Source organism: Durio zibethinus, chromosome 6 (genome assembly GCF_047325235.1).
Source record: "Durio zibethinus cultivar Kanyao isolate XHJ-2024 chromosome 6, ASM4732523v1, whole genome shotgun sequence".
Lineage (NCBI taxonomy): Eukaryota > Viridiplantae > Streptophyta > Magnoliopsida > Malvales > Malvaceae > Durio > Durio zibethinus.
In genome coordinates, this window is record NC_143167.1 from 4,096,893 (window position 1) to 4,118,693 (window position 21,801).

Genomic DNA, 21,801 nt, shown 5'->3' on the forward strand with positions numbered 1-21,801 from the left:
AGGGTTCAATATGAGTGGGAGTATTTCACAGGCCCATACGGAGACATGAAATTTCATGAGAGCATAGATACTTCACTCTCTCTTAAAAGTAAAGCTCGGGTGGAGGGCTTATGTTATACACATGCAAATGAATGACATATATAATAAGCAAATATATAAGTAATGAATAATAGGGTAAAAAAATAAACAATAATAAAACAGATACAAGCAGTGAAAAGAGGTAATTTCAAATTTGTTAGACAAGGTCTGGATAATAAGAAATCTTTTACTGGCTTGACTCTTTATAATCTCTCTAGCGGAGTCGCCAAGCTGTCATGACGTTAAGATTTGTAGATCAACCGTTAGACTTAGAAAGGAAAAAGAGTCACCACCAATCTTTTTTGTTATGCATGATTGGTAACCTGATTGAAGCTGATTTACAAAATAGAGGTTAGGTTCGAAAGTCGATTGCGCATGAAGAAGGTTGTAACACCCTCAAAATGCCCATCCAACGAATGGTACCAATTTGATTTCGAATTATCCAAGCCTTGCTCATTTTTATAATTTACCAAATAATTTAATAATGAGTTATTGATTTTTTTGTTATTAGAAAAAATAAATTTTACTTCATCATTATTTTTCCTTTACCCTTTTTCTTTAGAAATAAATAAAAGAAATGGCAAAAATAACTTTTCTTTAAAAAAAAAACCAAAAAATTACAAAAAAAGGTTAAAATAAAATAAAATAAATCAAAATAAAAAATAAAATAAAATAGAAAAAAAATCTGCGATCGGGTCAGGTCAGGACGTGGATCAGCGCGTGGGTCTTCAGGTTTACGTGCATATCTTGGCTTACCAAAACGACATCCTGTAAAAACGGTATATAAGGCACCCTTCAGCATTTTTCTCAGAAATCCTAGAGTTTTTCTCTCTCTAACCCCAAAAACCTCTGACCTATCCCTAGAAAAGCCACCAAAAAGTTCAATCGAAAATTGAAAATCCCATCAATTTCTAAAAACTTCACCAAAAATTTCAATCGAAAATTGAAAAACCCACCAATTTCTGGAAAATCTGTCGGATTCTAGAAATCTCACAGAAAATTCAACCTTCGCTGAAAAATTCAAAATTTTTCAAAAAACCCAAAAACACCCAAAAAAATTCAAAAAATTCTAAAAAATATATAAAAAAATTCCCATATAGTCTTAAGCATTCCCCGAGCCTTCTACAACCTTAAACTCCCATCCAGAAACCCAAATTACGTCTTAGAACCACAAACTAACTCTAAAATCCCAAGATAAAATTCCAGAACCCTTTCTGCTCGAAATTTCCCAAACCTTCTTTCAGTGATTTTCTCTCTATTTTTCTCCATGTGTTTCTATGTTAGAATCAATCCAATTTATAGGTGGTCCTAAGAGCAATTTTAGGAAATGGACAAAATCAATCTCAGGCTTCAATCTTGTGATTGCATTCTATCCAGTGAAATTTTTGAGTCCAAAATTCTAGTCATTAACGCGATTTACAATCAAAGCTTTGACTCAATATTCTAACCCTGATTATCTAATCCATGTGCATATTGAATCGAAAAGGAAAATAGCCAAGAAAAATAAAAAATAATAATAATAGCAAAAGCATCTAATTTGACCAAAATGGGTCGTAATGGGCCTGATCGAAATGGGTCTAGTTGGGCTTGGATCAAAATGAGCTTAATTGGGCTCACACCAAAATGGGCCTAATTGGGCTCGTACCAAAATAGGTGTCTACACTTCCCTAATATAGCTAATCATGGCACAGTACTGTTAATCTCTTCTCTTCAGTGAAATTTAACTGCTTATAGTACTCTCAAATCCATTCAGCCTTTTTCAATCCAACTTTCTTTACAACTCTTAAGGTTGAGATTTTCACTTTTGTCGGCAATACAACTTTCATCTCATAAACCAAAGAAAATAAGGTTATCCCAGTAAAGGTACACACTAATGTTCGATAAGTATGCAGAGCAAATAATAACTTTTCATGTCAATCTTTATAGGTTTCATCATCTTCTCAAGAATTTTTTTTATATTGTTGTTTGTCGCTTCAATTACCCCATTCATCTTCAAACAATATGGCATCAAATTATGATATTTGATCTTGTACTTAGCATATATTTTTTTTCATCATTTTATTATTTAAATTCTTAGTATTATCTAAAATGACTATTTTTGGAAGTCCATATCTATAAATGATTTCTCTTTATGAACTTGTAGATCACATATCATGTCACACTTTCAAATAAAGCTACTTTTACCTATTTTTTGAAATCATCTATCATCACAAAAATGAATTTATGCCCATTGAAGGACTAAGAAGTAATAGGACTAATAACATCCATATCCCACATAAAAAATGGCTAGAGTGGTGCCAACACATGTAAAACAATAGGTAAAACATGAATTTTATCAACATAGATCTGGCACTTGTGATATTTTCAAGCACAATCAATGCAATCACTCTTTATTGTCAACTAATAGTACCCAACTCTCATGATCTATGTTGCCATCATATGTTTATTTATATGTGCTCCACATATTCTATCATGCACTTTTTCAATAATTTTTTTTGTCTCAATCGTATTTACACACCTTAATAGCACTGGATCCTGACTTTTTTTATATAGAACATCACCATCTAAGAAGAAACTCATAGCTAATATCCCGATAACTCTTTTATCATTCTCAGTTACTTAGTCTGGGTATTGCTGATTCTTAGTGTACTGCAAGATCACAATACCATGGTTTCTTATTTTCTTTTTCTTCTACATTAGAACAACAAACTGACGTATCTTTAACATCTAGTTTGATGGGCTAAATATTAGTGTTACCATCAATTTGAATTATTGTAGTCAGAATAGTCAATGCATCAGTAATCAAATTCTCTTCACGAGGTAAATGCTCAAAGTGAATACCTTCAAACTACTTGATCAACTTTAAAATATACTTATAATATAAGATAAGTTTCGAATCTCTTATATCTCATTCCTATGTCAATTGATATATGATTAGAGTTGAGTCCCCAAACACTTTTAACACTTTAATATTTCTATCTATAACAGCTTGTAAGCCTAATAAACATGCTTGATATTCAACGATGTTATTAGTGCAATTGAAATTCAATCTCCCTATTATAGGATAATAACATTCTTCAAGAGAAATAAAATATTACCCCAATTTCGTACCCCAAGACATTGACAGCTCCATCAAAGTACATTCGCCAAAGCTTTTTATCATATCTTTTGTTTTTAAGTTAGAAAACAGCCATCAAATATTCATCTAAAAACTCGAATCTCATTGGCATATAATTTTTAAGAACATGATTTGCGATAAACTCGACTATATCATTTTTTTATTACCTTTTGGCTCACATATATGATGTCATATTTTAAGAGCATTACTTGCTATGTCGTAATTCTTCTAGACAACAAAGGCTTTTCAAAAATATATTTGATTGGATCTAATTTTGCTATAAGTCAGGTGGTATGATAGAGCATATACTATCTAAGTCTTTTGGCAATCTAAGCTAATGCACAACACATCTTCTCTAAAAAAGAATACTTAAACTCATATTCTGTGAACTTCTTACTCAAATAGTATATAACTTTCTCTTTTTAGCTAGACTCATCTTATTGTTGTAGCACACATCCTATCGACTTCTCACACACAATCAGATATAAAATTAAAGATCTTCCTAGAACAAGTGACACTAATATTAGAGGATTAAATAAATATTATTTTATTTTATCAAAAGCCTATTGGGATTTCTTGTTCTATTCACTAAGGTTATTTTGTAAATAAGCTTAAAAATGGGATCACACTTATAAGTAAGTTGATAAATGAACTAAAAATGTAGTTTAACTTACCCATAAAAACCCAAACTTTTTTCAGCATACTAGGAGATGACAAATTTTGAATAGCTTTTATTTTATCTGGATCAACTTCAATCCCTGTTTCACTGACCACGAAGCCTTGTAATTTTCCTAACTTAGCCTTGAATGTACATTTGGCTAGGTTCAAGTGCAGTTAAAATTTGCTCAACCTTTTAAACAACTTTATAAGGTTGGTGACATGATCTTCTTTTTTATGAGATTTTACAATCATATCATCTACATAAATCTTAATCTTTTTATGTATCATATCATGAAAGAGCTTCAACTGGGCTCTTTGATATGTTATCGTAGCATTCTTTAAACTAAAAGGTATAACTTTGTAACAAAATGCACTTCATATTATCACAAAAGTGATCTTTTTTCTATCATTTTAAGTCATTTTTATCTGGTTATATCTCGAGAACCCATCCATGAAAGAAAACATAAAATGTTTGGTTGTATTATCCATCAATGTTTTAATATGAGGTAAAAAAAAGTTATCTTTTAGGCTAGCCCTATTCAAGTCACAATAATTTACACATATTTGTACATTTTTATCTTTCTTAGGAACAAGTACTACGTTGGCTACTCACACTAGATACTTGGCCACTTGTAGAAAACTTGCATCAAATTACCTTTTCACCTCTTTTTTAATTTTTAAAAGCATCTCAAGTTTCATTCACCTCAGTTTCTATTTGAATGGTCTACATTCTGGCTTTAGGGGTAATTTATGTTTCACTATTTATGTGCTAAGCCCAGACATATCCGAATAAGATCAAGCAAATATATCTACTAGCTTTCAGAGTAGATCTTCTAATCTTTACCTATTTGTCGATGAAAGTGATGTACCAACCTTAACTTCTTTCTTATTCTCCTCATTTCTTAAGTTCACTAATTCAGTTATCTCTTAATGAGGCTCAATTAATCTCATCAGGTCTAGAGACAATGTATATTCCTCATAATCATCTTCGTTATCAAGTTCATCCACATTAATCAAATTTTTAAAATTAACCCCTTAGTCATTATCATAATTACTCTCATGTTTATTTAAGGACCTTAAATTGAATAAAATTGGAAATGTTGTCAAGATGTATTGGAAAAATTTTTAAAAATGAGAACAATAGAAAAAATGAATGAAAATGTATAATTTTTAATCTTTATTGAAATAATAATAAATATATATAAAAAATCATCCCAATGCATTTGGGCATAAGCTATTGGATGTACAATTGTATTGGAAAAGTTTCAAAAATAGCAAGCATTTTAATAACGCTTCAATTGTTTAACTCATAGCCTGGTAAACAAGGACTAACCCATACTTCATGTTCATACCCCTTTTTCATCTTTAATTTCATATATGGACAATTCAGCAAATACATTTTTCATGTTCAATTTTGGCTCCTCTTTAAAATCTTTACCCAACTCCGGATACATGAATCTTTCAAGCCTGAAGGTATCATAAAGGTGTGGAATGACGATCAACATAGTTTTTGGTTCATAACTCTGAGTTTCACCATTTTACTTTTTTTTCTATTCATTTATCTCTTTTTCATTTCTCAACTTTCTGCTTCATAGCCCAAATCTAGCCTCTCACTATTGTCAACTATCATCGGAGGCTTTCTTATTCTTTACAAATTTTTCCCTAGCTCCAGTCCAGGATACCAACCTTTATTGATGATTTGATCCACCACTATGTTTATGAAACAAGGTTGGTTTATTTTAAATCCTTCATCCATAGCATTGACAAGCTCGAAAGATTGGTAGGAGCATTCTAATACCTCTTCAACAGCCTCTACATATAGGGCATTTATAAGCTAGGTTACCAACATATCCTTTTCTCCAAACATAATAATCAGCTGGCCCTTTTATATTGAATTTAACTTTTTGGTGTAAGGTAGATGGGATAACACCTACCATATGTTCCATGGTCTTTTCAATAAGCAGCTATAAGATTGAGAGATATCCATTACTTAAAATTTTACGTTAAATATACATGGCTAAATCTATAAGAGCATTTCAATATCTCTTAAGACATCACACTTAGTCCTACCAAAAGTACATACAACCATATAGCTACTCTTCATATATGATAACTCAATTGGTAGCCTTATCAAAATTGATGTAGGCATGACATTAATAGCAAAGCCATTGTCGATAAGGACCTTGGCTATGATATGGCTATTACACTTAACAGTGATATACAAAACCACAGAATACTCATTATGCTTCACTAGCTTTAAAAACTCACAAGCGTTTTTCTCTGATACTGGCTTTAGACACTCTTTTTTAGGCACCAACTTTGGTTCATTCTATTTTTTACAACCTTTACCTTTTTTTTTACTTTTTTTAGCATCTTTGAAGTCTAGCATCTTTCACTTCGAGTTATACCACCCACACCAATTATGTTTGGCAACATCGTTCTTGGGTGCAGTCTCATTTTACCATTGAACTATTACATCATAACCATATCTTCATGATACAACTTTGTTATCTTTGTATGAAAACGGAGTAGGGACCTTAAAAGTTATCGATTTAGGTAAAAGCTTATCTACGATCAACTTCAGTTTTTTCCCACAATAAATTGTTATTGGTTTTAGAACCAACTTTAATGGTTTGTTGGTCATTGGTATTTCTTGAAATTTTTTTCTCTTCATAAAGCTTAATCTGGTAAGAATCCATGAGCTTTTATATCTCCTGATAAAATTATTCATAAGTTTTAGTAAAGTGATCGTAAGCCTTACTATGGTATTTGCATTTCTTATTTGGCATAAATATTCCACAATAAGTACATGGATCCATCAATTGTATCATGTCAGCTTCATATAAAACATCAAACAATTGACTAAGAGGGGTTTTGATTTTTTTCACTTTTTTCTTCCCATGACACTTGTGATCCTTACGTAGAGCATTGATATTGTGATTAGGTAATGGATTACCACTAACATTAGGTGTTGTTACTCCAGTTATATCAAAGTTGATCATTTCATTTTTAATCAGACATTGCACCTTATGCTTTAGGGTAATGTAATTCTCAATAAAATTGCCAACATTCCTATAGTGGTAATCACAATAAGTCGTAAGATTGTACTACTTAGGATAAGAGAGCTTGAGTGGTTCCAAATGGATAGAGACGATTAGGTAGTTATTATAGAGTTTTTGATACAACTCTGTATAGGTCATAGAGATAAAGTTAAATGAAAGCTTTTCTTAAATATTTCATGGTATCACAAACCTCTTGTTGGATTAGTATGATGGATTGGGTGTCTGATAGGAGGTTGGGGGTTAAAACCATGCGTATGAGTTTATAGTCTAAAAGATGATTAATATGTGGATAGGTAGGATAGTTATGAAGTTAACTGGTATAGGTAAGATATGTTATTTATGCGGGGTAATAGATGGGGTAAACTGGTGGTAGATATTGGTAGTTCCTAAACTGTTACCTTTCAAAGCTCACAGCCTAAGCATCAGTCTCTTTCTTTTTAGTTGTTTTTTTAATGGACAATTCTCCTCCTTTCAACTTGCCATTCTTGATGGCATTCTCAATTATTTTACTTGAGATCACTATGTTGGTGCAATTCTTTGTTACATTCTCTATCATTTTTTCATAATAAAGTGATTACAAAGTATTTATAAAAAGCATCATAGTCTATTTCTCAGTCAAATATGGTTGAACTTGAGCAACCATGTCCCTCCACCTTTAGGCATACTTTTTAATTGACTCAATCGCATTCTTATCCATATTTTATAAAAAAAAAAAATGATCAAAAGCTGGATTTACTATGTGTCGGTATTAATTGATAAAGTTGTAAGCTAGCTCTTACCAGAAGTGAATGCAGGATCGATCAAGCTAGACATACCGTCTTGTCATAAAATTAATAAGATTGTCTTAAAATACATGCATCAAGAGTTTTTTATCACTACTATAGGTAGTCATTTTTCAATACTATATCGTAACATGAGTTATCGGACACTTTGTACTATCATACTTTTTAAACTTTGAAACTTTAAATTTTAGAGGAATAACAATATCTGAGACTAAACAGAGCCTAACAGTATCCATTAACCATAGAAACTAATTTTCTCCACTACTCATAACCTTTCCTTGAGCTTGTTCATCTTTTAGTCAATTTTTAAATCCTCTAATAACTCAACCACTTTTAACCTTAACTTTTCTTTTTTCTTTGGATCATTCAAATCAGGGACCTAGATTGATTCTAAGGCCTTTTCCCCAAAGATTGGATAACATAACTTTGAAATTGACCTTAGGTAGCAGTAGATTACATTTTTGAGTTAGTGTATGAATAGGCCCTGAGAAAATTTACTTGTGCCCCTTGAAAAAGTTAACCTTGATAAAGGCTGAATCTTGGAGGGTAAAAAAGATCAATTACATCCTACACAAAATACTTTAGTTGATTTGGACCTTTTTTCACACCTTTTTTTTATTCAATTTATTAAGGGCTTTCAAGATTTTTTCAACTTCCCCCGATCTCTTTTTAGGCCTTTTCAATCTTGTCAAAATGATTGGAGTTTTCTTGATTCATCTGTCTAGATCAAGCTTTGGTGTTGTATTGATGGCGAATGGGCTTTTTAAATAGTGAAGCTATCTTTGAACTTTAAGTACCATAATTATTAATTAGTGAACTTGTTTATGACTTAGTGTAGAAAATAAAAACTAATTATGAATGCAATGCATGAAATATGATGCATAAGAGATGATGTTTACCCTTTGAAGAATTTTCAACAAACATAAACTTTCATTTATTCCACAAAAGTTTGTTTACATAGAATCTATTATTCTTAATTTGAAAAAATGTTTGACTTGTTTATATTGGTCTTTGGCCTCCTTAATGAAGTTCAATAAACGTTGTGCATGCTTTCCTGTTGGGGTGATTACTTTTCTAAGAGCTTCAACCTCTTCAACCATATCTCCTGTCTTGATTATTGCCTTGCTAATCTAGGTCACAAAAGGCTCTATTTACCTCTACCATTCTAAGTTTTCCTTTTTGCTAGACCAAACTTGATATGATAACTCATTATGCTCTCTTATAAGTATGGTAATGTGATTCTCTTATTCATTCAATCTCTATTTCAAAACTTGAATATATTCTTTAAGTGCTTCAATTTTTTTTTAGCCTAAGCACATTCATCTTCTATCTGAGAATATTCTCTCTTCAATTTTTCATTTTTACAACCCAAATTGGCAATATTTATCTCTTTGGCTTCAACTTGGATGTGTAACCTTTTATGTTCTTGATATGATTCCATCAACTTATTAAGGGCAGTGTCACGTTCTCTAGCCATCTTTTGGGCCCTTGCCATTTGTCTTTTTGCCTCAATAGTCATCTTTTTACATTTTTTATGTAACCTTGACAAATCATTAATGGCTGTGTCTCGTTCTTTAATGATTTTTTTTTCATCTTGACCTCTTAGTTCTTGCTTCTTCCTTTATTTTCTCTTTTTTTTCTTGGAGCTTTTGAATTTTTTGCTTTAATTTGTCTCTCTCAAACTCAAACTCTTTTTTTGTAAGCTTCAGCTCTAAAGCTAACTCTTTCATATGCTATTCCACTGACTGACAAGAATCTTAAAAAATGAATACAATTTTTTTACCTTTTTTTTACCTTTATACCACATATTCTAAACTGATCCTATCAATGAAAGACCAAAGACTCACCCTCTTAGACTTTTTTCATGCCTTAATTATGTTTTTAATCCTTCGAAAAGTTTTAGGCTCACCATATAAATAGTCTAATTGATTTAGCTTGTGCATCATAGGGGCAAACTGTTCAGCTCCATATTGCTTTCATACTATGAGATATGCATAACTTGTTGATCTCCACAATCTTAAAAGCAGGACCTTAGTTTCATTTTCACAATGATACAACATAGGTTATCGACTCATTCATGTGACTAACTACTGCACTTGACTACTTATGAGCCTTTGTAGAAAACATTCACATTTTTGTTTGTCTTTATTTATAGCTATTTGTTTTCACATAATTTTCTAATAAGATTTTAATTGCAATAATAGAATTTAGAGAAAACACTTTTTTTGCATTCGAAATTACTCTTCATCCATTGGTACAATAATGGTGTGTAACCCATAAATCACCCTTTATCATTTTGTCGACAATGATTCAATGACCTAATAGTTTCTACCAAAATTATTGGTGAAAGATTGCATCATTTTTTAATTTGCTCAAATAAATCTATCACTTCTATCTCAACATGCCCCAAAACTTTAGGAAATATCACAATACCATATATGGCTAGGGTAAATACATTCAATCCATAGTCATTATCTGGATGTTTTGTAATGAAGTCACAAAGAAAGTCCTAAAGAATGCTTTTATGTTCTCTTTTTTCTTTGATATATGAATTTATAACCATTTTGTTGACTCCTAAGATATAAGCTAACTTCTTACGATACCCAAGCTTTTATTTTGTCACATAAATTTTATCTAGATGTTGGAGATACATACCTATCAAAATCAAATACTCTTCTATAGTTGGTACTATATCTACTTCATTAAAGATAAAACAACAATAGAAAGGGTCTCAAAACTACATCATTGCCTTTATAAGTGAACTTTCCATTTTCATTAACAAGAGGTGTGCAATATGGCTAAATTCCTAACAAAAGGCTTATTGTCTTAGCGAGCTCATGTTTTTTCATATAGCTATTAAATCTTGCAAATAATTTTGTCTAAGAAGCAATCGAACTTATTTAGGCAATGTAGAAACATAGCCAAGTGGTAGAAAATCTCATTCCTTCTATTAGATATTCTTTAATTCAATCTTGAACTAATTAGGTAACTTGCATTTGACAAATATGGATGAAGCACAAACTAGACATTTTGTAGGTTCCATGAAGGCTTTTCATTGGAAATATCTTCAAGGCAAATATGTTATGCAGTTTATATGTATATTTTATGAATATGCAAGAAGAAAAATAAAGAAAGAAACTTGTTAGTTAACGTAATATAAGAAAAAACTTGTTACCACAGAACATAATAATATGATAGTACAAATATAATCCTAAACTTTGAGTCAATTCTAAAAGGTAAGAGAGACGTGGCTATATCTATAGGTTAAGCTAATAAGGTTAACTATATGTGTTTTTGGTTAATTCTAAAAGTTCTCAAATTGTTCCTTACATCATTGTCTATCACAAACTAGTAGGGCACCCTAATCCTCGCCGATTATAAGTTATAAATAGAAAAAATTTAATTTGAGTGAAAGTATTTTGCTAGCTCATGTGGATATATGAAATCTTATGAAAGCGTAAGTACTTTACTCTCTCATAAAAGATAAAACTCGGGTATAGAGCTTATACTATGCACGCGTACATGAATGACAACATATAACATGAAAACAAAACACAAAGGAAAAAATTAAAGTAAGCTTGGATAATTTAAAGTCATTTGCTTGCCTGACTCTTCTTGTCCCTAGTAGAATCACTAAACTATAATAACGTATAGATCCTATAGACCTATCGCTAGAAAATGAGTCACTACCAATCTTTTTTTCAGGTGCGATTAGCCACTTAAGTGAATTTATTTCTTTTTAAAAAAAAATCTCAAGTTTAACTTAGATATCTTTAAAATGTAGATTTTATGTCTATGAAACCAAGATTAGATCCAGGAATACGATTACAAGTAAAAAAAGTTATAGCACCTTCAAAACGTCTATCAAATGATGATACCAGTTTGATTTCATGTTATCTAAGACTCAAAATGTTTTTGAATTTTTACCATGTAAATTTGCTTATTGGAAATTGATCTTAAAATTACTCAAATCGTTTAGTAGTGATTTAAGACAATTTTTTCACCTCAAGAGTATTCATAAATACTAGTGTCTCACTCTGAAAATGCTCTATCATTGGATTCATTAACATATTTTCTAAGAAATCATTTTTTTGAAATCAATCAATAAAATCCTTCAATTATTTGGTAAGATTTTATATCAATACATATCCCCCAATCGTTTGGTAAGATTTTTTGTTGAAAATCTTTTTATGAAAAATTAAAAAAAAATAAAGGTTATTAAATCCTCCAATAATTTGGTAAGATTTAACAAAAATCTGAATCTTCCAATTGTTTGGTAGTATTAAAATTTTATTTTATTTTTTCTTAAAATCCATTATGAAACTCTCTAATCGTTTAGTAAAATTCATAATTAAAAAAAAAAGAATCCTTCAATTATTTGGTAGGATTGAAAATTTATTATAAAAATTTATTTTAAATAAAGAAGAAAGAGAAACAACTAAGTAACATAAATAAATATACAAATAAAAAAGAAAAAAATAGAAATTACCTTGTTTTTTTGCTTATTTCTCCTAAACCTTCGAAAATTTTGCTGCCAAAATTTTTTGTTGAATGTCTCCTTTTTGTATTTCTTCTCAATTTCTTTCTTCAACACAGAACTCTCAAAAGAAAATCTTAATTATCTAAACCCAAAACACAAAAAAAAAATTATTTTTTTTACTCTTTCTCTCTATTTTTTTGTTATGTATATCTCTAATCCTTTTTTTATTTTCCTTTATGCTAAATCTGATAAGGTATTTATATGATTTAAACTATGAGATCCTTAAACCAAAAAGAGTTTCAACTTCTTTTTAGTTTAAATTTCAAACTTTGATTTCAACTCTAACTTTATAATCCTAAAAAAGTAAACCCAAATAAACTCAACCAACCACCCTTAACTTTCCTAATTTTTTCATTTTTTTAACATTTAAAAAAAACAAACAATTATAACCCTAAACAAATTGAGGTGTATACAATATGTAATAGAATCAGACTTCGCATTAAAACAATAAAAAATTTTATTATTTATGCTTTCACCAATCCCTTCCACAAGAAATATAAAGACATCTGGTCCAAAATTTTTTGTCTTTCTAACTCTTTTGCTTGTCTTTATTTTTTAACAAGATTCATCACTAATTTCAGTTTGTTTTAATGGATTTGAAATTTTTTTCCACTTGTAGGATGAATTACTTGTAGTTATCTCAAAATATATTTAAATATATTTTCATCAAAATTGCATCTCTTGATTCAATAATAGTGTTAACTTAAATTGAATCATTTGGTTCAATAACCATGAACCTATATGCTTTACTATTTTGTGCATATCTTATAAATATGCATTATATTCCTCTTTCACCCAACTTTTTCCTTTTGGGTTTTAAAATTTTAACTACAGCTTTGCATCCCTAAACCTTTAAATAATTAAGATTTGGTTTTCTTTTCTTCCATTACTCATATTAGGAATTCTATTTAGTATATAACATGCTGTTAATAAAGTTTCACTCTAAAATCCTTATTCATAGACCAGAATATAATAACATTGCATTTACTATTTTTATTAAGACTCTATTCTTCCTTTTAGTTACACCATTCTGTTGCGGTGTATAAAGAGTAATAACTGGATGGATTATTTTGATAGATTCAAAGTAACTTGGACTATAATATTCTCTATCCCTATCGACCTCAAGCACCTGATAAAGGATTCACATTGAAGTTCAACTTCAGATTTATCTATTTTAAACTTATCAAGTACTTCACTTTTAGAGTATACCAAATAAACATAATAATATCTAGTACAATCTTTTATAAATGAGACAAAATGTTTCTTTCTAGACAACGTAGGAATGTTATGCATATCACAAATATCACTATGAATTAACTTAACTTTGTATTTCTTTTAACTTTAGAAAAAAAATTTTGGTAATCTTAGTCAACATGCATATATTACATTTATTAATATCTTGACTAAATTCAAGAATTAACAAAAGCTTACTCATATCATGCAATTTTCTATAATTTAAATGACCAATCTATAATACCATAAATATGAAAATTCAACTATGCAAATAGAAACAACATTCTTTTTTTTATGAGTTTGAACATTCTTTCATGCATATACCCTTTCCCAACAAAAATTTTTCTTTTAGACAGAATAAATTTATCTGTCTCAAATACAAGTTAATCAAACTTTTTCAACAGACTTCCAAAGTTCTTCCTAACTTTTAGTATATAATAAATATCATTTAAAGTCAAGAGTTTTTTCAAAAGTGAATTTAAGGTCAACAATCATTTTGCCTTTGATTATTACTGTAAAAGAATTTCTCATGTAGAAGACACTGTCATATTCACTTGGTTTGAATGTTGCGAACATGCTTTTGTCTTTGCACACATGTACTGTTGCCCCAAAATCAACCCACCAAGATTCATCATTTTCAAGTATATTGATCTCAAAAATCATAGCAACAAATTTTTTAGAAGTATCCTTTTTTGAAAAATTTTTTTTTTTTTGTAGCAACCAATATTCTTTCTTGAAATGTCCTGTCTTACCACAATGGTAACATAAGCATTTTTTATTCTTTTTGAATTTAAGCCCATTAGCAATCTGCTTGAACTTGAACTTCTTTTTGTCAAGCTTTTTAATCTGTCTTTCCTTCAAAACATAAACTTAGGCATCACCAAAATCAAAATTTTATCTTTACTTTTTGTATTCCTCTTCAATTCAAAGATGATTAGCCAAAGCCTTAAGAGTGATTTCTTCTTTTATGTTTCAGACTTCTTTTAAAGTCTTTCCATGATAGAGGAAGTTTATCTATTACAAAAGACACAATAATTATTTCATCCATACTCATATTATATTATTTAAACTGATTAAACATTCTTTTAATTTTATACAGTTGTTCAATCACAGAACATCTATCAACCATATGATAATTATTGAAATAAATAACGAAAAAGTTTTTACTTGTTGCATCTTTGGTCATACACCTGGTCTCCAATTTGTCCTATAACTCATTTGCAGTAGATTCATTTCGGTAGGTATCAAATAGACTGTCAGACAAACCATTCAAAATATGGCCTTTACACATGTAGCTTGTATTATTTTATTTTTGCCTCTCTCTTGTTGCAACAACAGATTCTTTTATTTCATTTTCTTTTGGCCTTAGAGTAGTCAAAACATATACAACCTTTAAGATTGAAAGTAGGAAATGCATTTTCTTCTACTATATTTGAAAATTGCCACCATCAAAATGATCTAATTTAACAAAATTAAAAGTCAATTTCCTGAGCGTTGTTTCGGTAGCCATTATTGAAATGAATAAAATCTTAAGATTATTAGAGCAACACTGAAAAATTGGAATTGCTGCTTCTACTAAACTGAAATTTTGATGAAAGGCTCCAATGCGTAAAATGGTACCATTTTTCTTAAGGTTTTATTTGCCCCCACCGTATTATTTACTTAGTAAGTATGCAAAAAGGTTGCAGGTAATAAACCTTAAGGATACAATGAAGTTCAGTGACTGATCGTATTTTGCATTGACGAAATCAGTCATTCGAGCAATCAATGGCATATCACAATATCACTAAATTTCTATAAAAAAATTTTACAACAAAACTTTGATAAAAAAATATGAAGTTTGAAGAAAGAGAAAGAATTCTAAAAATTATTTCTATGTATTTTTAAAAAACCAAAAGAGTTTTTATAAATAGATAAATGTCTTTTTTTACAGATATGACTGTCTATTTTAAATAAACAAAAACTATCTATTTTTGAATAGTTAAAACTATTCATTTTGAATATACTTAGTTTTTTTATTTTGAACAAATTTAACTATATATCTTTATTTTTTTCTAATATGAAATTATTTTTTATATTTTATTTTAAAAATTTGTAAGAGTATCAGCCAAGACAATTAAAAGTTAAAACTTCAAAACTTGAACAATACATATCATGTCACTATCTTAGTAGCAGTGTCAGCGTATGTTTTTGTCAAAGTGGAGAATACGTTTATTTATGAACCTTACCAAACAGACGCCAATGTCTTAAAAGTAGAGATAAGATAATGATCGAACATGGTATTTCTATATAGTAATTGCATTCCTTCCCACATGAATGAACTCATCCAAACATGGCAGAAGGCTGAGACAAGCACTGCACAGGTATTTTAAACCTTATCCGAGGTGGGATAAAGCCGGAAAACATAGCACAAAGAAAATTTTATGAACAATCAATTTTAAATTAAGGAACTAAGAAAATGTCAAAACCAAGTTGTTAGTCCATATATTTATATGATAATTCTTTTTTTTTTTAAATGCTTGCCGTTGGAAAACCTCTTGTCCTTCTTCTGTTCTTAAGAATTATGTTTAGCTCTCCAACTCATTCTTGTTTTATACCAACTCACATGCGCTTAGGTTGGTTGCCATGAATCCATTAGTTATCGACTTTATTCTAAAGACAAATAAAATGACCCATGCCATGATATCACACACTACTAATTCCACAAATAGAGCAGTTAAGTACCCTTGGTAAGAAGCAATTGATAATGTCACGTCCTCATCTTGCATTTAAGCCTCCAAGTGGCCAACCTGTCCCTGCTAGCGGTCATGTCCTAATAATACTATTATACTAATACTCCACTGGTACTAGTATAAACAGAAAAATCAATGTTTAATCAATAACAAATTCATCAGACTCAAACATGAATAATTCATTATAGATATTTCACGTTCAAAATGATTGCCCCATAATAATTAGTACTAACAGGCTTTTTTAACTAATTAAAGTATTTAATTGATAAGATCTTGAAGTTGGTTCAATTGATCCTATTTCATTTTTAAGATGAGAGTGCTTCAAATTTGAAGTTAAATATTAACAATTATACCTTCTATCCCATTTTTTTTATTTATTTATTTTTTACAATGTTTCAAAGTTATGTTTTATTTTTTAAAACTTTTAAAATTTTTATTTTTTATATTTTAAAATTATTTTTTATGATTTTTTTATTATTTGATATTAAAAATAATGAAATTTTAATTTTATAAAAAATTAAAAATTAATATTAAATATATTACAATCATTAATTTTTTTTTAAATTTCATAAAAATCAATACATGGTAAATAATATGAAAAAGAGGAATATAAGGCTCTGTTTAGTTTGAAAAAATATTTTTTTATTTTTATTTTTTAAAAAATATATTTGGTAAATAAAAATAAAAATTATTTTTTAAAATAAAAAATATGAAAATAAATAAAATATTAAATGATATTATTATTAATGACATCTAATTACAAATATAATATATATTTATTACTTAATAACATTAAAAAGTGTTCAAATACGGTAACTTACCAAAAAAATTATACATTTCTTTTTTTCTCAAATGAAAATAATTTTTTTTATTTTCATATTTTAATTTATTTTTTTAATTTTTAATTATTTAATACTTTTTTACTCATTTTTTTATTTTTTAAAAAATAAAAAAATAATTTTACGTTTCAAAACCAAACATTACCTAGTTTTTTCATTTTTTTGGAATTCAAATTTGAAATCAAGATTCAATTCTATTGAAATATAATTTTTATTTTATTTAAAAAAAAATATAAATTATCATTATGCACCACAAAGTCAATAAAGTGAAACTTGGGTGTTTATTATTAATTAATTATCCTAAACCAACATTTTTAATTTGACCAAACGGATGATCAAATCACCGGTCTAACGTCTAGTCATATCTTCTTTTCTTCTTTTTTTTCTGTCCAGCAGTGAAACTCGAACTACGAAAGGAACAAAAACAATATAAAAAACCCCGCCTAAGCACAAGCCAAAATCCAGGCCAAGCCAAAAGATAAGAGAAAAAACAAAAGAGAAGTGAAGGGTCTCTTGTGAGTCGAGGAGTCCCGTCGAATCGACCAAAACACTCCAAGGCACCCATAAAATAGTGCAAAGAAACTCTCACTTCCCCCCTACCCCCCCGAGCTCCATTTCCTTTTCCTTTTCTTTTCTTTCCTTTTCCATTCCATTCTCTCCCCCCAATCACTATCAACCAAACAACAAAGTTTGGCGTTAATTTCCAGCTCTCCCTTCCGTCGTTTTCCCTCCGTAAAAAAGAAAAGAAAAACAGTTTCCCTTTGTCCCTCATTTTTACGAAACCAACTCTCCTTTCTCTCTTTATCCGTTTTCAGTTAAACTGTTTGTTTGTTTTCTTCCTATGGAAGTTTTAGTTTCAGATCTGATTTACTTCAAAGAAAAAACAGGAGTCCAAGAATTTCAATTGATTTAGAGATTTTAAAGCTGTTTGGTTAGGGTTTTGAAGCGATGCTTGGATCGGAAATGGAGACTAGAATGAAGAAATATAGACAAGTGAGTCCAGAAAGAGCCAAAGTTTGGACTGAGAAATCGCCGAAGTACTATCAACATAACCGTAAAGTTCCTGTTGTTTATTATCTCTGTAGAAATCGTCAGCTTGAACATCCTCATTTCATTGAAGTTCCTCTCTCTTCTCCTGACGGCCTCTATTTGAGAGGTAATTATTAATTAAACTTTCAAATTTTCTTCATTAACCTTTTTTTTTTAAATATTTCTTAATTGATTATTTTAAAAAATTGTGTTGTGTAGATGTGATTGAGAGGCTTAACAATCTTAGAGGCAGAGGAATGGCATCTTTGTATTCTTGGTCTTGCAAGAGGTAAAAAAAAACTTTATTTTTTCTTCTTTTTTTTTTTTTTAAATTTAGCGTTGTTTGGTTGCTGAGAAAGCGCAGGAAATTAATATAGAATAAGAAAAAAAAAAGGAACCAAACAGAGAGGCTTTTCTTTTATTTTTCTGCTTTTTGGTTCCTTAGTTTTTGGAGTTTTAATTATTGCAGAAGCTATAGGAATGGATTTGTGTGGCATGATCTTTCTGAAGATGATTTAATTCTTCCTGCCCATGGAAATGAATACATTCTCAAAGGCTCCGAATTATTCGAAGAATCTAGCTCAGGTTAATATCATTTTATATAATTTTTAGTTGATTTCATTGGGGGAGAAACAGGAAATACTAAGGCCAAGGCTTTAATGCTAGTAAATTTTTTTGTTCAGATCGTTTTAGTCCTGTTGGGAATAGCATTAGATTGCAAAATCTTAAGCAATTACCTGAACTGCCATCTTCTAGAAGTCAAGATGATTCTTCGACGTCTTCCAGTATGAACGGAAAGAGAACAAAGCATTCTCAGGATGATGAATTCTCTTCTCCAGTTAATCGTCCAACTCCTGGCTCCTCTGGTGCGTCACCGGAGTCTAGATACGGAAAGAATTCTTCCTGGGGTTGTTCGCTTAGCTTGACTGAGTATAAGGTTTATAAGAGTGATGGGTTATCAGATGCTTCTACACAGACTGAGGAAAACACGATCAGACCTAAGACACGGGAAACTTGTACAAGGGGTGTTTCAACTGATGATGGGTTATTAGAACCCGAATGCAATGCAAATTTCCAAAACCAGGTCCCTAACCCTTGTGCAAAAGATAGCAATGAGATATGCAGGAATTCAGGTTCTCCTCCATCCACTTCTAGTGCATCGTCTTCAGGAGGGAAAACTGAAACGTTAGAATCTTTAATCCGAGCTGATGCAAGTAAAATCAATAGTTTTAGGATTCTTGAAGAGGAAGAAATTCGAATGCCAACCAATGCAAGGCTCAAGGCAACAAGCATGTTGATGCAGTTGATCTCATGCGGGTCCATATCTGTGAAAGATAATAGTTTTGGCCTTGTTCCAACCTACAGACCTAGGTTTTCACATTCAAAATGTTCATCACCATTATTCTCTACTTCAATCATGTTAGGAGAGCTTGATTGCTTATCAGAGAATCCAAGGCTGATGGGCCTGAGATTGGAAGACAAAGAATATTTCAGTGGCAGCTTGATTGAGGCAAAAATGGTCAAAGAAGAAGGAGATGAACAGACCACTCTGAAACGTTCTTCTTCATACAATGCTGATAGGTAAGTTTGTTTTTGAATCTTTTTCTGTTTGATTATTCATATACTCTTGGCATTAAACAAATGAACTGTCTTGATGCTATATGGCAAAGAATTTTAATGGTCAAATGTGCAGATCACTCTCTTTACAATTAGTTTTATAGCAAAGAATTCTGAAATGTGCTCATAATCGGTTACACTTGTGACCACACCATTCCTAGAGTAGGAATGGGAACATAGTTCAAATATCTATGATCTTGGCACAATCAAATTCAACCCAATTGCTTCAGATTAGATCTTTTACATCAGAGAGTCTAGAATGCCTGTGAATGTGGCAAAGCCCATGAATTACATTTATTGTTTTGTGCTTTTAGTTATATGGAGATATTTCTCAAGGCAACAAGATGCTTGTTTCTATTCTCTATAGGATACCTCATATATAAAGATCTTTTATTTATGTAATCATCTATGTGGTATTTGAAAGCATAATGAATCTTCTAGGTAATACTTGCGTATTGTTTGACACTGAAGGCATCTCTTATTGTTATTTTTTTTGTCATATTGAACAGTTTAATGTAGCTTCAGATGCATTCTTTTGTAGCTTCAGCTAAACGTATGAAACTAAGTGGAATTGCAGGGATTGTAAGGAGCTAGATCCAGCTGAAGACAAAGAAGATTTGAATTCAGGACGTACAAAATGCATCCCACGCTCTATCAAGGCTTCACTAAGCAAGCAACCAAGAAGTGAGTCTATGAGATCTCCTGTTTCTGAAAAACCAAGAAACTCCTCTGATGGAATCGATAACTCACGCTCTGTACTGAGTAGCATATCGAATGGTGGTAGTAAAAGAATCACAGAGCCCATTCCCGGTAAAAAACAATCAAAAAGGTTGGATTCATTCAGAGAAGAGAAGGTGATCAAAATTGAAGAAAGTTAAGTGTAGACTCCTCCCTGCACTTTCTAGATAGATGTTAAAAAACTATTGTTATGTATAATATTTCTTGTTTCTTATTGGCTGACGAATTGGTTTGATTTCCCTCAACAGGCTTGCTTCAGGAGCTCGGGTTATAATCCAATCCAAGGCTCCTTGTGATACAATTGTTGGTTGCTCCTAAGTCTGAGGGGAGCATGTTAAAGGTCAGGTCAGGCAAATGGATACCTTCTCGGATCCTTTTGGAAAAGCTTGTTCAACATAAAGCTACTTGTTTTTTCCAATTTGGTTTGAATTTCAAATGATGTTTAGATATATTGGGGGGTCCAATGTGATGATTCTGTAAATCGGGAAAAGCTAAAAAAAGCATAAAAGAGAAAGGTAGATATCACTCCTGATGCTGGAGTAAATTTTTGGTTCAGCTTTCTTATATGAGATTTTGCTTTTATGTAACTGCAGTTGCAATTTCATCATCCTTTTGCATTCCTTCTTTTATTTTCACCCCCAATAACATTTTTCCTTCTTGCTGCTGCTGCAAATGATACAAAAAGTGCACTGATTACGTTGATGTCTCCGGATATTCTGCTCTGGGCGTATAGCGTAAATCCAACATTGGAGGTAAAATTTTCTTGAATGTGACGCAGTTTTGCTTCCTTCGATGCGATTGTAATGATCAAAATTATACAACTACTGTTACCTTTTTACCTTTAAGCTAGGCTTCGTTTGAAAATGAAGCGTAAGATTGGGAACTTGGAATCCTATGTGGTTCACTTCAGGTTGACCCTGAAGGTCATTAAAAAGCCTTTTTTACTCAAAAAAGGTCACAGAAAAAAGTACGTTGCCAACCTCCAACAGCTTCGGTGTTGAGCCTCGAGCGGCATTGCCACTTTGTCTACCTATTGATATCAGTAGATTGACCGAAGACTCTACAATTGGCAATGCCAGGATTAGTGGGACCATTAAATTTTTAATTAGTTAGTATTTATTGGTAACAAAAAGTGTTTTGAGGCTTTTGTCTTAGACATTGTAGGGTACACGATGATCCAATAGCAAAAATTCTTTGAGCAACATTATTTGACCAAAATATTCCACTCATGTGAGATGGCTTATGGGAGTTGGGGGACGATGAGGGCAACGTCATACAATGTTCAAAATTTGTCGAATGAACAAAGGCACTCGCAAAAATCAGCCATTTTGTTAAATTTTAATTTTTTTTAAAAATCCGACAAATTGGATTCG

At 30.7% G+C, this 21,801-nt stretch overlaps 1 protein-coding gene across 2 annotated transcripts; it reads left to right on the top strand.

Annotated features, from left to right (window-relative positions):
- The first annotated feature begins 17,431 nt into the window (after positions 1-17,431).
- On the top strand, positions 17,432-21,032 carry LOC111286130 (protein SOSEKI 3-like). Of its 2 annotated transcripts, none has more exons than XM_089761868.1 (6): positions 17,432-18,200; positions 18,293-18,362; positions 18,543-18,658; positions 18,757-19,654; positions 20,268-20,568; positions 20,677-21,032. In XM_089761868.1, exons 1-5 carry the CDS (start codon positions 17,993-17,995, stop codon positions 20,566-20,568), a joined length of 1,593 nt encoding a protein of 530 aa, XP_089617994.1. In that variant the 5' UTR covers positions 17,432-17,992; the 3' UTR covers positions 20,677-21,032. The 2 variants fall into 2 exon arrangements, with proteins under 2 accessions (XP_089617994.1, XP_089617993.1); XM_089761867.1 differs by having other exon boundaries at positions 17,643-18,200; positions 20,268-20,563.
- Positions 21,033-21,801: the final 769 nt, after the last annotated feature.

What these genes read in the sequence shown, in the direction of transcription:
- LOC111286130 (XM_089761867.1), top strand. Translation starts at nt 17,993, where the DNA reads ATGCTTGGATCGGAAATGGAGACTAGAATGAAGAAATATAGACAAGTG. An exon ending in ATTCGAAGAATCTAGCTCAG is followed by an intron (nt 18,659 to 18,756) that starts GTTAATATCATT and finishes TTTTTTGTTCAG; the next exon opens with ATCGTTTTAGTCCTGTTGGG. An exon ending in TCTTCATACAATGCTGATAG is followed by an intron (nt 19,655 to 20,267) that starts GTAAGTTTGTTT and finishes GTGGAATTGCAG; the next exon opens with GGATTGTAAGGAGCTAGATC.